General features: G+C 38.0%; 1 protein-coding gene across 5 annotated transcripts in view; it reads left to right on the top strand.

The window, feature by feature from the left end:
* LOC132914504 (uncharacterized) overlaps nt 1-13103 on the top strand; it is an 80384-nt gene that overhangs the window by 66709 nt on the left and 572 nt on the right. Inside the window, exons 7-14 of one of the 5 annotated variants that reach the window (XM_060973667.1) lie at nt 3644-3798; nt 3996-4046; nt 4538-4809; nt 7164-7313; nt 10398-10448; nt 11829-12005; nt 12158-12407; nt 12797-12980. In XM_060973667.1, coding sequence (XP_060829650.1) covers nt 3644-3798; nt 3996-4046; nt 4538-4809; nt 7164-7313; nt 10398-10448; nt 11829-12005; nt 12158-12407; nt 12797-12980 — 1290 coding nt within the window. The remainder of the gene's footprint in view (nt 1-3643; nt 3799-3995; nt 4047-4537; nt 4810-7163; nt 7314-10397; nt 10449-11828; nt 12006-12157; nt 12408-12796; nt 12981-13103) is intronic. The other 4 variants (XM_060973671.1, XM_060973672.1, XM_060973668.1 and 1 more) reach the window with 4 other exon arrangements.

Raw genomic sequence — 13103 nt, 5'->3', positions numbered from 1 at the left:
AAAACGCTGCTGACTAAATGAAATAAAATCCGAAAAATATAAATCATAGAAAGAAAAGCTATCGATAGAAACATACAGATACAAAACGTAGATAACTTGCAACTCACATACAATCATACGCTCGACATACAACTCCTAATGGAAAAGCAAACAAACTCGAAAGAACAATTGTCAGATAGGAGAACCTGACATGCAAAAACAAACGCGTATCAAACTGTAATAGACCGGCATAAAGAGAAGCTGATAGCAGATAGCAAAGAACAATTTTCAAATGGAAAATGAACCCTTGAATGGATACGCTTGAACTGACACACTCCAAATTGCCATAAACCGGCACGAAACACCGGTAACTGAATATAATAATCCGAGTAGAATAAAATATAAAATAAAACAATGTAGGTAGAAAGACAGCTTGCAAATTACACGTGGCGATGGGCCGCGGACGAAACAATCCCAAAGAACAGTTGGCAGATAGGGAACGAAAACCGGATACGCGTAAACAGACACGCGCTGCGTTGCCTAACGCGTCGCCCGAATAAATAGGGGCGCGCAATCGCGCGACATGCGCCCTCACAACTGGGTCACCATCCGACAGCCGCCGTCTGAAAATCCATTCCTGGCCTCGAGTTCGCTCTCCTAGGTCAGGGTGGCAGGAGGAGCTTGACTAGTCCTCGCGAAAATGGGCTGGACAACGCTGCGCACACAAGTCGTTAGTATCCCCCTTGAAACACCTGGACGAGACACCTGGCTCCTTTCGCTTTCCATCGCGAATCCAGGTCACAGACGTCAGATCCGTGCAGCCAGACAGTGATCGAGCCATTATTCGTGCCGCAGTGTGCTTTCGCGCTGGTGAATCCTCGCGTTCCTGACTCCAGATAGCTCGCATCCGTTGCTATGCGGCTCCACTGCGGTCGCTTCCGGTTCTTCTTACCTCACAAAGTCTGTACACATTGTGTCTAGTGGTATTTGACGTGAATGTGTGCCTGAATGATGGTTCTACGAAAATTAGCGACAAATGGAGGTCTATGAGAAAGTTAGGTCAGCTGCTGGTAGGAGCAGCTGGTGCATGGTGTTTTGACACGTGACACACGATATTTGCAGGCGTCGAGACGCGTGTCCGTGATCAGGACACACACGTGGGGGACACTTTTTGCCACACGTGCTCGGGATTAAACGTGGTCGAATGATTTACGTTAGGGGAGTGTCGTTCCTTGCTTGACAGAATGGACTCTTCGTGGGGTATTTTGATGTACTGGGACTTTGCGGGCATTCGCAAGAGTGTACAGAGTAGTCGGGAATCGATTAAGAAAAATTGTTCATGCGATGGCTTCTTTTATTGTTGTTTTGTCAAATTAGAATTCCCAGTATTTAACACTTTCGCGTGTATTGAAAAGTTGCTGGAAAAATCATGCGTCGCTGCACGTTACAATTGTATTGCCTGATGAGATGTAGTGCTGCTGACGTTGCGTAACGTTTGTTCTTTGATAAATGCACAGTGGCATAGGCGCAACTGTTGCGTCTATATCTGTACACGTTTGAATAAAATATTTTTAGAAGAAGAAAAGAGAGGCGACTGTACGAAATGCGTCGAGATATTATTTAACTGTGCTACTTGGATATTTCGTGTGTCGATCTTGCCTTCGTTTCTTGCTAAATTTTATAATTCCATAGATAAAAATATCTGTACTTTTTAATAGCGAACGTGTTAAATATCCAGTGTCTTGACCTTTGTAAATGTCTCTGATTTTGCTTGTTTCGTTATTTACTTTTTGCATTATTTTCGTGCTGTCCAGTCGTAGATTGCAAACTATTGAGTAACGTATCGCGGAATAATACGGAGTACAGTTTGACTCGATGGTCGATGCTCCTTCAGTGTCTTTATGAATGAAGCCCCTACAGTATACTCGGTGCACGATATAGCGATAGGTACAATGGTCTGTTTGGGATCGATAGGAATCTCGGTTGCCGTAATATCGTACTATCGATGGCCTAATTTTAATTAACAATTGTTCCCGGCATACCTTGCCTCAAATTAGCAAATCTGTTAATTATGAAATATTAACCATTGTTGGACATTGTTGTTGGAAATTAAACGTCCAATAATTATAATCAACGCTATTTCACTTTTAAACGATATGTCAATTGATTAATGGAAGAACAATAATATTAATTTATATTTATTAAGAAACTGTTTATTAAAAATTGCAATTTTTATAATTGGAAGCAGAAGCTACCCTCCAGCTAGAATAAACATTAGTTTGCCATGCTTTTGATCTCTTATATATTTCTGAATATTTAGATATTTTACATTTTGCATATTAATGAACATACCCTGAATATGCATGTTGTTTTCCATATTCATACATCCTCTGCATTTCTGTGTCTTTCAATTTTCACATAAATCCATAAAAATTGGCAATTTATTTAATTAATAATAAAATATTATTAAAATAATAGAACATTAAAATCGAATGATACGATTGAAATAGTTTTGTGAAATGGGCATAATAATTGGAAAATAAGTTGGTACCTGTGTGTTACGATAAGCAATCAGGTGTCCTCGATAGAATCCAATTAATAGCGAGCCGAGCCGTTGCATTAAAACGGTTCTGGCTTCCTCTTTCGTTGGATATCTATTTACCAGACGGTCGCGCACGAGTTGTTTGCCGGCTCGTGCAGAAACTTCGCTATTTCCATTGTCATCGTACTGTCATACCATAGGAAACAGAACTTTCTGAAAAGTTTTCCAATATCCCTGTGTTCAATGGCACAATAACAAGACTTCTATCGTTCGGTTTATATCTTTCATTATTGCCACAGGTCTGAAACGAATAGTAGTAGAGGTAAATAGAAAAAAATTGGTTTAAAGAAACACAATTTTCTATTATTTCGTTACTATATTTGTTATTATAGAAAATAATTGTCCACCGAATTAATCTGAAAAATGTAAAACAGAAAATTGGCTGGATATGTTATATTTACAATTTAGAAAATATTAGTTTGATTTATTGGAAAAAATTTGTTTTTGCAAGAATCTAAGAAAGATTCTAAAAGTCATAAATCAGATTAAAGAAATATAATTTTTTAGTTATTTTGTTATTTAGAAATGAAAGATTGGAAAGATGAATCTTTACAAAATTTGTCTATTTTGAGATTCTAAACATTATTCCTTAAGGTATAAAAGATACAAAAATTATCTTTGTCCACGTATTTTTAATTATTTTAATTCTGAATCAATTTGGAGATACTTTTAAAGAATACTTAGAAACGCATACTTTTCATGACTATAATTTAAAAAGAAGCTAGAAAGTCTCAAGAAATACAACTTAGAAACGCAGGAATCAATTTTTCCATTGAAGTATCAAAGCATCAAAGTTCCAAGAAATACCAAGATCATTTTCTTTCTTGGTTAGATCATATCATTTCCCATTCTAAAAAGGTATCTAATTCGTTAGTGGAGGTTAATTAGTGTAATTACTTAATTCCATAATGGCGTCGGTGATCATTTCAAAAATAATTGCAAAAGAGGTAAAGGAAGATCGTTAGGGAATTTTCAAGTACTAGGAGAAAATTGGATTCTATTAAAAAATTGTCCGAGTCTGCCAGAGCAGATATTATATGCGATGTTCGTTTCAATTTGCAGAAGGAGCTGTTCGGGGCTGGAGAAGCCGGCCAACCGGATGGGGTGAGCAGCCGGAAGATGTCGAATGGCTCGACCGGAAGTACCAAGCACAAATGGTTGAAAGCGTTCAAGAGTTTGAAAACCAGCTCCCCGACGACTCCGCCATCAACCGACAAGTCAGTAACTATTCGATGAAAATGGACTTTAAACGATGAATGCTTCGAATATCTCCTTCCTTTTATCCTATTTTATTTTTTGTTTCCATTAGTTTCTTTTTTTTTTTTTTTTTTTTTTGATAAGATGTTTTGTTAAAGTGTGTTGGTTGTGTTTGAATAACCAAAATTGTTGTTTTGTCAATGCTTCACTAACACAGAGGGAAACAGGCGATGTACCATGCTGTTTCTACGGTCGTCGCCATGTCTAGGTAAGTTTGTCACTAGAAAGTCACTAGATATTCCTTCAACTTGGTTAATGATTAATTTAACAACGAGGTAAATTTGTTTTCTGCTCTTTCATTAATATATAAGAATGGACCAAATGGTGTATTTCATTATCACTAAATAAAGGAATATATCTTGAATACAACTTCTTCATAAAATTATTAAAAATTGTATTGCTAATATATTATAAGATATATATATATTTTTTTAATAATTTTTAATAATTTTATGAAGAAATTGTATTGAAGATACATTCTTTTATTTAGTGATAATGAAATACACCATTTGGTCCATTCTTTTAGATCATGGTACTCTACAAAGTTATAGAAATCTGTTAAAACCTTCTGTCTGATAAATTTTCCCTAGAAATGCCATTAACAAAATAAACATGCTGTATTAAACATATGACACATTAAATATACAAAACAGAAGAAGAAGGTTGAGGAAGCAATTACAAAGTAATAACTTGTTGCAGGAAAAGTTTGGAGTCCGAGGGAGGCCACTCTTGGCGCGAGTACACTTATCGAAAAATCACTCCCTGCGATGCGTGTGGCCAGGTGTTACGTGGCCATAGTCGCCAGGGCGTCAGGTGTCGTGGCTGCAAAGCAAACGCTCACACCGACTGCATCAATCTGGTGCAGCCCGTCATGTGTCCCAGCCTGGCGCCTAAAAAGAGTGGAGGGATTCCCCTTCTTCGTCGACAGAAGACTCAGACTCAAGTGGACGACACCGCGGCCGCAGAGTACAGTAAGTACTCGCCAGTTTGGGAATGCGATTGTGTCAAAATTGATTTTCTTATCCCCTTTCTCTCTCTCTCACTCTCTCTCTCTCTCTCTTTCTTTCTCTCTCGTTGTCGCGGATGATCGATGCTCTAAGAAATGAGACGAATCTATTATTAACCGAATCTTTGACACCCTCGGAAGCACCAAGTTTATCTTCGATCAATTTGATGACAGTCTCGCTATCATACCAAGTCTATTCACTGTGGTTCGTCATTTTCATATTGAAAATCCGAGGCAGATTTCTTTGTATTACGGCGAAAGGTTTTCAGGAGGAAAGAAAATTGAACTGCAGGGATGAGGGAGATGATCGATCCGGGATTGGAGCCAGCCGGATGAAACAGATTGCGTGAAATTGATGAATCGCTATACTGAAATTTAAGCCTGATGGCGTGGAATTTAATTCTGGATCAATCTCGGTGCTGCAGTTCAACATTCCAGCTTGTTCGAAAGTTTAGTTTCTCACTTTGGCATTCTAATTGCTAAAATAAATTACTGCATCCAAAGTACCAGGATCAGAATAGTTTGTGCATGGACAGTTTCATTAGATAAGAGTATCGATCGATCCATAAACTGAAACAAAGAAAAAGATGCGAAAGGAAACGAAGGATCAAATCTTTTTTCAACGAAGCTCTGCTCCTCATCTTCTCACCTTGATCGAATTCCCTGAACGCGATTCATCGACGTGCAAGGCACGGAAAGGGTCAGAGATCATGGTATGCATCACAGCCCATCGCGATTAACAAATTAATCGGATCATTCATCCTTCAACCTTCTTTCTTCCTCTTCGCGTCCCTCGATCGCCTGAACAGGCTACAAGAAAAAGGAAAAACTCTTTCTCTATGGTGTAACTCGGTGTTTCGTGTGGCTTGGTGTCGTTCAGAGTCACTGAAGCTGAAAAGTCGATCGCTCGGAGACTCTTTAAGTTCCATTAGCTCCCAGCTAAGATGGAAGCTTTCAGGTTAGAGCAGTAGTCTTAAAAAAGAGTTAGGAAAGGTTCTGGTAGGCTTTTATATGATTTGAGATGAAAATGATGTATTTGTTTAAATTAGTTTCCTTCTTAACATTGTGACAACTGGAGAGGCGACAGCAGTGTCATGTTAGTGTCAATTATTAGTACACACAATATACATATCTATTTGTTAATACAGTCAGTTAGTTAGGTAGTTGTTATTTATTATTTAGATTTGGAAAGAATTGCTTCTCAAGGGCTTGCATATAATTTTAGATAGGAATACTATCTTTAGTTACGTTGTTTTATCTTAAGCAATATGACAAATGATGATGTAACACTAGTGCCATATATGTCAACTATTGATGTATATAACATTAGTCTGTTCAATTATTTATTATTCACTATCATATGTATATTTATTACTCGTTTTGTTTATCAAATATTCAGAGTCACTGAATCTTCCTATAAATATAAGAAAAACCGTATTTTTTAATTCTTGACATAAAGAACACTGCGCATAGTGTTGAAACGATGGATTTGTTTGAAAGGTGTCAAAAATTATTGGGAGATTCCCTGGCTTAATCTCCTGTTAAGCGATCGCTTGTTACGTGCTCTTAATCCTTTCAACCTGATTTACTTCAATTGACGTCACTGTCAACCCATCCTCCGAACGATCGATGCCAATTTTGTTATCCGCTGTGCAGCCAGTAATGTTGCAAATTGACTTTGAATGATTTCAACCTAAATTATGCCACTGATGGAGATAGATTCTGGCTCCCCTTTAAATCTCGAATTTTCTACGATCTCCATTGAATTCTTTTGAAATTTCTAAGTGTAAATTTCTTCTTCTATAATGGGCTTTTTATTGCTCGGCACATGCAACTAGGTGGCTCTGAACAAATGGCACTAAAACACACTATCAGTGTACAATAATAAAGTTCAACTCTTGATGAGAAGTATGGCTACCATGAACAGGTGTCTTTACAATTGACCAACGTTACTGTTCTAAGTACTCTTTCTTAATTCTATACAAAAAGATACTATTTTCATTTTTCTAAATATCCAAACAAATACAACAAACCCCATTATATATTAATAAGGGAAACTATTTATACAGCAAGCAAATAAATATAATGGATTAAATTACAACTAATTAATAAGTTATGAAGGACCAACTAAAGACACTTGTTGCCCAAGGAGCATCTGCTTCGAGTCATAAAGTTGAGGACAAAGAAAAGGAAAGGAAAGAAAAGTGAACCAAGCAAAAGAAAAAAAGAAAATAAAAGTACTGGAAAGAAAGAAAAGAAAGCACCTCGTGTGATGTCTCTCTGCTTTTGCATTGCTACCTGTCTATCTCGTGTGAGCAGACGTGGACGCCATATACCAGGTGCTGAAGCAGGCAGGCGAGATCCGTGGAAACTCGACAAACTCACCACCTACGCCTCCCACAGCAGATCATCCTCCAGCACCTTCGTCAGCGAGGGCTTCCTCCCACCCTTGTTCCTCGTCCACCTCTGGTAAGGCACAGCACCAATTCCTCTTGACCTTGAAGCAGAGCCTCCCTATAGGAAAGGCGTAATTCCTCTGTTTCTTGAAATCTGTGACTGGAGTGCTCTTCAGGTGCATTCTACCGTGCAAAGATAATTGCTGACAAATTACTTAAGTTGTTGAAGCTTGGTTGACCCAGTGAATTGTAGATTCTGAAAGTTTCTGCTAACGTAGAAGAAATTTATGGGTATGTGAGAGCGTAGGAGTTAGAAATGAGTCAGGTAGCTGAAAGAAGTAAATACTCCCATTTAGAACATTTATTTTACTTGTTGGAGTAGTTGATGTAGTTTTGTGCTATAAAGTACATTAGAGAAATCATTGTATGTTAGACTAAAGTTATTCTATTTCATATTATGCTTAATTTATTACAAACTGAAATGGAAAAAATGTTTAAAAGTAGAAAAAGAACAAAATTCCTTTCAGTTCAGTACAGCATTGTATTCTGCTAAGAATTATACCCTTCGGTTCAATCCATTTCACTTAAGAGAGTCTTATAAAGGTTTCTTCCTTCTTGAGGTCTTTGTTAAATGTCAAATCTATGCTGCTTCCTCTGAGAGAAGATCTGAAGTAAAACTTGGCACCTGTGCCAAGAGAAAAATGTATTAAAAGTACTTGGAACATGAGGAAAGCTATTGATTTCGGTTAAAGTTCAGCAAATATATTTTATATGAAAGCATTAGATGATTAAGAAGAGTAAGATGCAATCCTGAAGCGACTTCATCAAGTTTATGCATCTGTTAGAGCAATCTCTGCTTCAAGGTGGCACTTTACCCTGTTCTCTCTTTTTATTCTTTTAATCAACAGAAATATACTCTTCTTTAGGGACATGACTCGTAACTTTTGCCTCTTTTTTCTTTTTATCTATCCAGTATTTTCTCTGTCTCTCTTTCTGTTTCTTCTCCTACTTCATCTTCATTCTTCCTCTTAACACGCGCGCCATCTGTACTATTTTTATCGTACTATTCGTGATTCCCCGCATGCACCGATGGATTTAGCCCATCGTCATCACTTTCCCGAGATCATCGACTTTACGCTACGGATTTTTCAGTCTCTAGATTTTTGAACCGAAATATTTCTGGAATTTTGCAAAAATCGTGAAAACTTTTAAAATGGATAAATCGTTGTTGGTGTTACCTCAATGATAATTACAGTGTGAATATTTTTTAAAAATTTATCGTCTTCTATAAACGTGAAACTTTTCGCAAATATTTTTGTTATTTTATCATCGTGCAATGTGTCCTACGTGAATTTTCGTCGATCGTTTATCTTGGAAAAAGATTGGGGGAAACAGGATCATCGCTTTAAGAGTTCTCGATAAGGTGGGAAGTTTAAGTTTCACCACGAGGCTTCCTACGGACGAAGAGAGAAACGTTTGCCCGCTTTCTGTCCCCCAACTTCAAGTAACGAAGAAATCACAAACAGACAATCTTCGATTCTTGAACGAGTAACTTTGACAGTTTCATTAAAAAATAAAAACAAAAAGAAACTAATCCGATCAACAGTCCCAAATCGCTTGAAACGTTCCCAAAGAAACAGCAGTCATTATCGCCAATTCCCTAGTCTCCGTAGTAATCGACTTTAGCGTCAATGTTAAAAAAAACTAACCAATTTCATCATGGAGCCTAAATGCGCAATTCCAATCGATTCCATGGCGAAACAAACGAATCATCTAAGGCAGAAAGAGGTGAAATCTTCGAATATCGCGGTAACAGATAGGGAGAGCACCGATAACGGCGCCACTAGCGCTGGACGGGGAAATCCCACGGAATTGCACTTACTAACGACTAAAACCAACCTGAAAAGTGAGACTAAATTAAACAGTGCTTGTACTGAGAGAGAAAGAGCTACAGTTGGAGTGAAAAGCGCGTGAGAAAACATATCAAGGCGAAATCATCTCGGAATCGTTGCAATTCCATTGACCAGGACGGGGCAGCGGTGGATCAATGTCGGGAACCAGACCATTCGGGCAGCCACTGGTGTTGATGACCCAAGAGAAACCTTCGACCTCTTCGCAAAAGACGCCCGAACGTTCTTACCATGGCTCCAACAGAAAACGATGACCTTTGAACTTGGCGCGCGTCGCTTGAGCGATCTGCGTTTCGAAAACAAATGGATTTAAAGCTTCTAGAAACTGAAATCTAGCGACTCGTGATCTATAATTACTAGTTGTGGACTGTGGAGTAGGTTTTAGACGGTGAAACGCTCGTGAGTGGGCTGAAAACGTGGAATTGCTAGGGCATGGGAATGGAATTGCGAATTGTGAAAATCCAATGGGGGAGATCGATGTGTACGGTCTTCGTTTGTATATCGTGACGTGATACGTGTGCGTGTTACTCGCTGGAATTGCTGAAGTTTCGCGACATTGAAACATACAACTTCGAAGTATAAATCGGTTGGTTTCAGTTTTGTGTGAAATTAGAGAGGCAGCTTAAAATTGTCGAGGAATCGAAGGTGAAATTGCTCGTCCTGTTTCAAGGAAAGCGAATGTCGATCAACTTTTATGTATACAATTCTGTTTTTCCGAATACCTTTGTTTACCCACAAATCGAAGAAGTTCGCTGGAATTGCGCTAAAGTGAACAAACGTTGGAATTGCATACAAAGTTCTCTTCATTTAACTTGTACAACTTGTTTGCGCCTAAATTTTGTCCGTGTCAGGACTGGAACGACGCTTGGAGTTGACAATATGTAGAGTAAAAAATTGTAAATTTATTGTTCATCCATTCAACCAGCATTTGACGGAGGAGTTGATCATTTATTTCTGCGAACCCACTCTGTTGCTCTTTTCCGTGGAATCGCGAGATTGGAAAGATGGAATTGCTAATGCAAATTTTCCCGATTCAATAGCGAACAATTTTTAATTTGAGTCTTGTTGAAAAAGTAATTGCAAATGAGAAATATTTTGAATCGCTTAATGGTATTGTTCAATTTTTTCGTTATAGAAACTTACAAACTCTTTGTTTTCGCCCAGTTTAAGTATGTAAGATATTTATCCCTAAATTCAGCATGACCAATTAGCAGAAAAATCCCTATACTGGCGCCAATTATTCGCAGAGTTTTTATCGTTTACGTACAGGTTGTGTCAAAAAAGACCGCGTCGTAAAGGTAAGGACTCGCTACAAGACCACTTCAGAGCAATTTCCAATCACTTGAGTAACTATTATCTCAATTAGCCTAGTTTCCTTTGAAGGTCAAAATGATTAACACGATTGTCGAATCTGGGATTGTTTTGTCACAAAATTCAAAAAAAAAAAATTCAACGAAAAAAAAATGTACAATTATTCGAATCTAAGCTATTAAATATTATTCCGCATTTTAATTTCCCAGCTTTCTTTCTCTAAGAAATTATCTCCTCAAAGAAAAGATCGAAAAGTACGAATCTTAAAAGTATGGTGAAAATGTACACAAAAGTAGGGGAAGAACGGACATGAAGTAGGAAGTATTGCGCGAAAAACGAACTCGAAGTCAATGAAAAGGAAGAAAAATTAGTACAAGGGAGAAATCATGTAAATATTGTAAATAAAAATGTTCTCTCCTGCGATTTCCTATGCTTTCACTTCTTGATGCGCGAGTCGTGTCCCATTTTTTTGTCTTTTTTCCTTTTTTTACCATTTTTCTTTTATTTTTTATATAAAATTATTTTCTCTGTTAAAAAGTTTCGTATACTAGTTAAGTTTATCGCCTGGTGAGAGAAATACCTTCTTTGTGTGCATTCGTAATGTTACCGTATATCTATATGGTGTTCCTGTCTCGTTGTATGTGTTGATTTCCGGTCTCGACGTTGATGCCAAATGAGTACTTTTGTCAGAATGAAAATGAATGGAAACCTGTTGTCTCTACTGGGAATTGATTCAAAATTACGAGCCTCCACTTGCATATCTATGTGTACGTGTGCATACTGCAATTTTCTTGCACGCATATATCGACGTGTGAATTCAAATTTTGTTGACAATCGTGTATTCTCCACTTTTTCGTTCTACTCTGCTAACTGAATATCCTTAAAAAATCTGAGATTCTGAAATTTCTTTCTTTTTCTTTATAAGTTTCTTTCACCTTGGTTTACTTTACTTTAAATTTTATTATTTTTCCGAAATTATACTTTCGCGAGAAAAAGAAATTGTCTTTGAATCGTAGAAACTTGTCAAGCTTGCTCTATCTCTACCTAAACTCCGTTTAATTTAAGAAAAAAAGCCGGGAGCTTTTCGCTGTAACGATACATCATTGCAGCGAGCTTCAATGACAGATATAACCTGAAAAAACGAGAAGGGTAGGTAGGTACATCTTGCTGACAAGATGTTCGTGTTTCTTCCTGCAAGCAAACTCTCTCTAACTTCTCTCTATTCTAACTATCCGCTTATAAACTAGAAAAAAGAAACGAGAAACAGAATGAAAAAGTAACACTGCTTTGTAAAATGGCGTCAATGTCGAGCTACGAGCTAACCTCAAAGGCTAACTTGCTATGATCGCTCATTATGGAACATGAAGCGCCGCATAGTCCACAACGTAGACGCGAGAGACTGAACCTAAGGATGAAGAGTCTCAGCTTGGATTCTCCGGAGGGCACCGCTCACGTTCGACATCGTCCACGTGATTACTATACCGGCGGCCAAAGAGAGTCCACGCCACCCAGACATTCTGACAGTGGAAGCATCAACAGATTATGTGAGTATTAATCAATTACTGGATTTCCTTGATAGAAGAGATATAGCGACATCATGAAATTAGTCAGACTTGAAAATATAGCGCAGAGTTGAAGATAATTAGTCTCGAAAAGGTTAAAAATACCATTCATGGTTCGAACGACTCGATTGCAGCGCCATGTAGTCCAGGCCAGGGTCACAGCGTCCACAAGCACATTAGGGGGGCCATCAGGATGTCCAGCATGGAGCTCCCAGATGAAAATGAAAAATCGTACTCATCGGCGAGCACCTCTCCTTGCCCCTCGCCGCACACTAACAATCAGAATCACGTGAATCCACCTGGAAAACGTGTTCTACCCCCTAATAATTTATATGTGGTGCTGTACAACTTCGAGGCGCGACATCGGGACGAGTTGGACTTGAAGTAATCATTCTATGATAATCACTGAATTAATAGACCGCGGTTATTCATACGTTTCTATGCAGTGGAGAATTTCGCCTACTAAATATCATCTCAAGTACTATACTTTGTATATCTTATATAATTGAATATTGTTTAAAAGTTAAGTAAGAATTACATGGAATAAGAATTAACAAAATTAAAATAGTTTGGGCGAGACCTGAGTTAAGACATAGAAAAGTAACTAGGATTGTTCAATCTGCTGTCTATTCGTCCTAGGGACTTTTTTCAATCTTTGAATTATTTCCATTCATTTGTCTCTTGGTTAAGATGGGAGGATAGCAAATTGAACTGAGAAAAGAACAGGCCCCTTTGACGTCTCTACTAATATTTGAAATCTAATCGTTTCGCAGAGCTGGCTACAAAGTGACAGTAATTGATAAATCAGAGAAGGACTGGTGGAAAGGGAAGTGTTTGGGCGGCCGAGTGGGTTACTTCCCCAGTGCATACGTTATGCGAGTGGAGTCTGGGCAGAAGACGCTTCAGGTCACTCGCAACTTACAATTAACTGACCAGATTACCCTACTACGTGACCAGGTATTCCTTTTGTATATTATAAGGCACACAATTATGCGCAAAATAACCTTCGCATTTTTGTCATCCTTATTATTTTATTGTCAATCCTTTGAATACTCTTGTTTCAACGAGAACGAACCAAAT

The sequence above is a fragment of the Bombus pascuorum genome, chromosome 15, assembly GCF_905332965.1.
Source record: "Bombus pascuorum chromosome 15, iyBomPasc1.1, whole genome shotgun sequence".
Taxonomy (NCBI): Eukaryota; Metazoa; Arthropoda; class Insecta; order Hymenoptera; family Apidae; genus Bombus; species Bombus pascuorum.
This window is presented reverse-complemented; position numbering and strand designations above follow the sequence as displayed.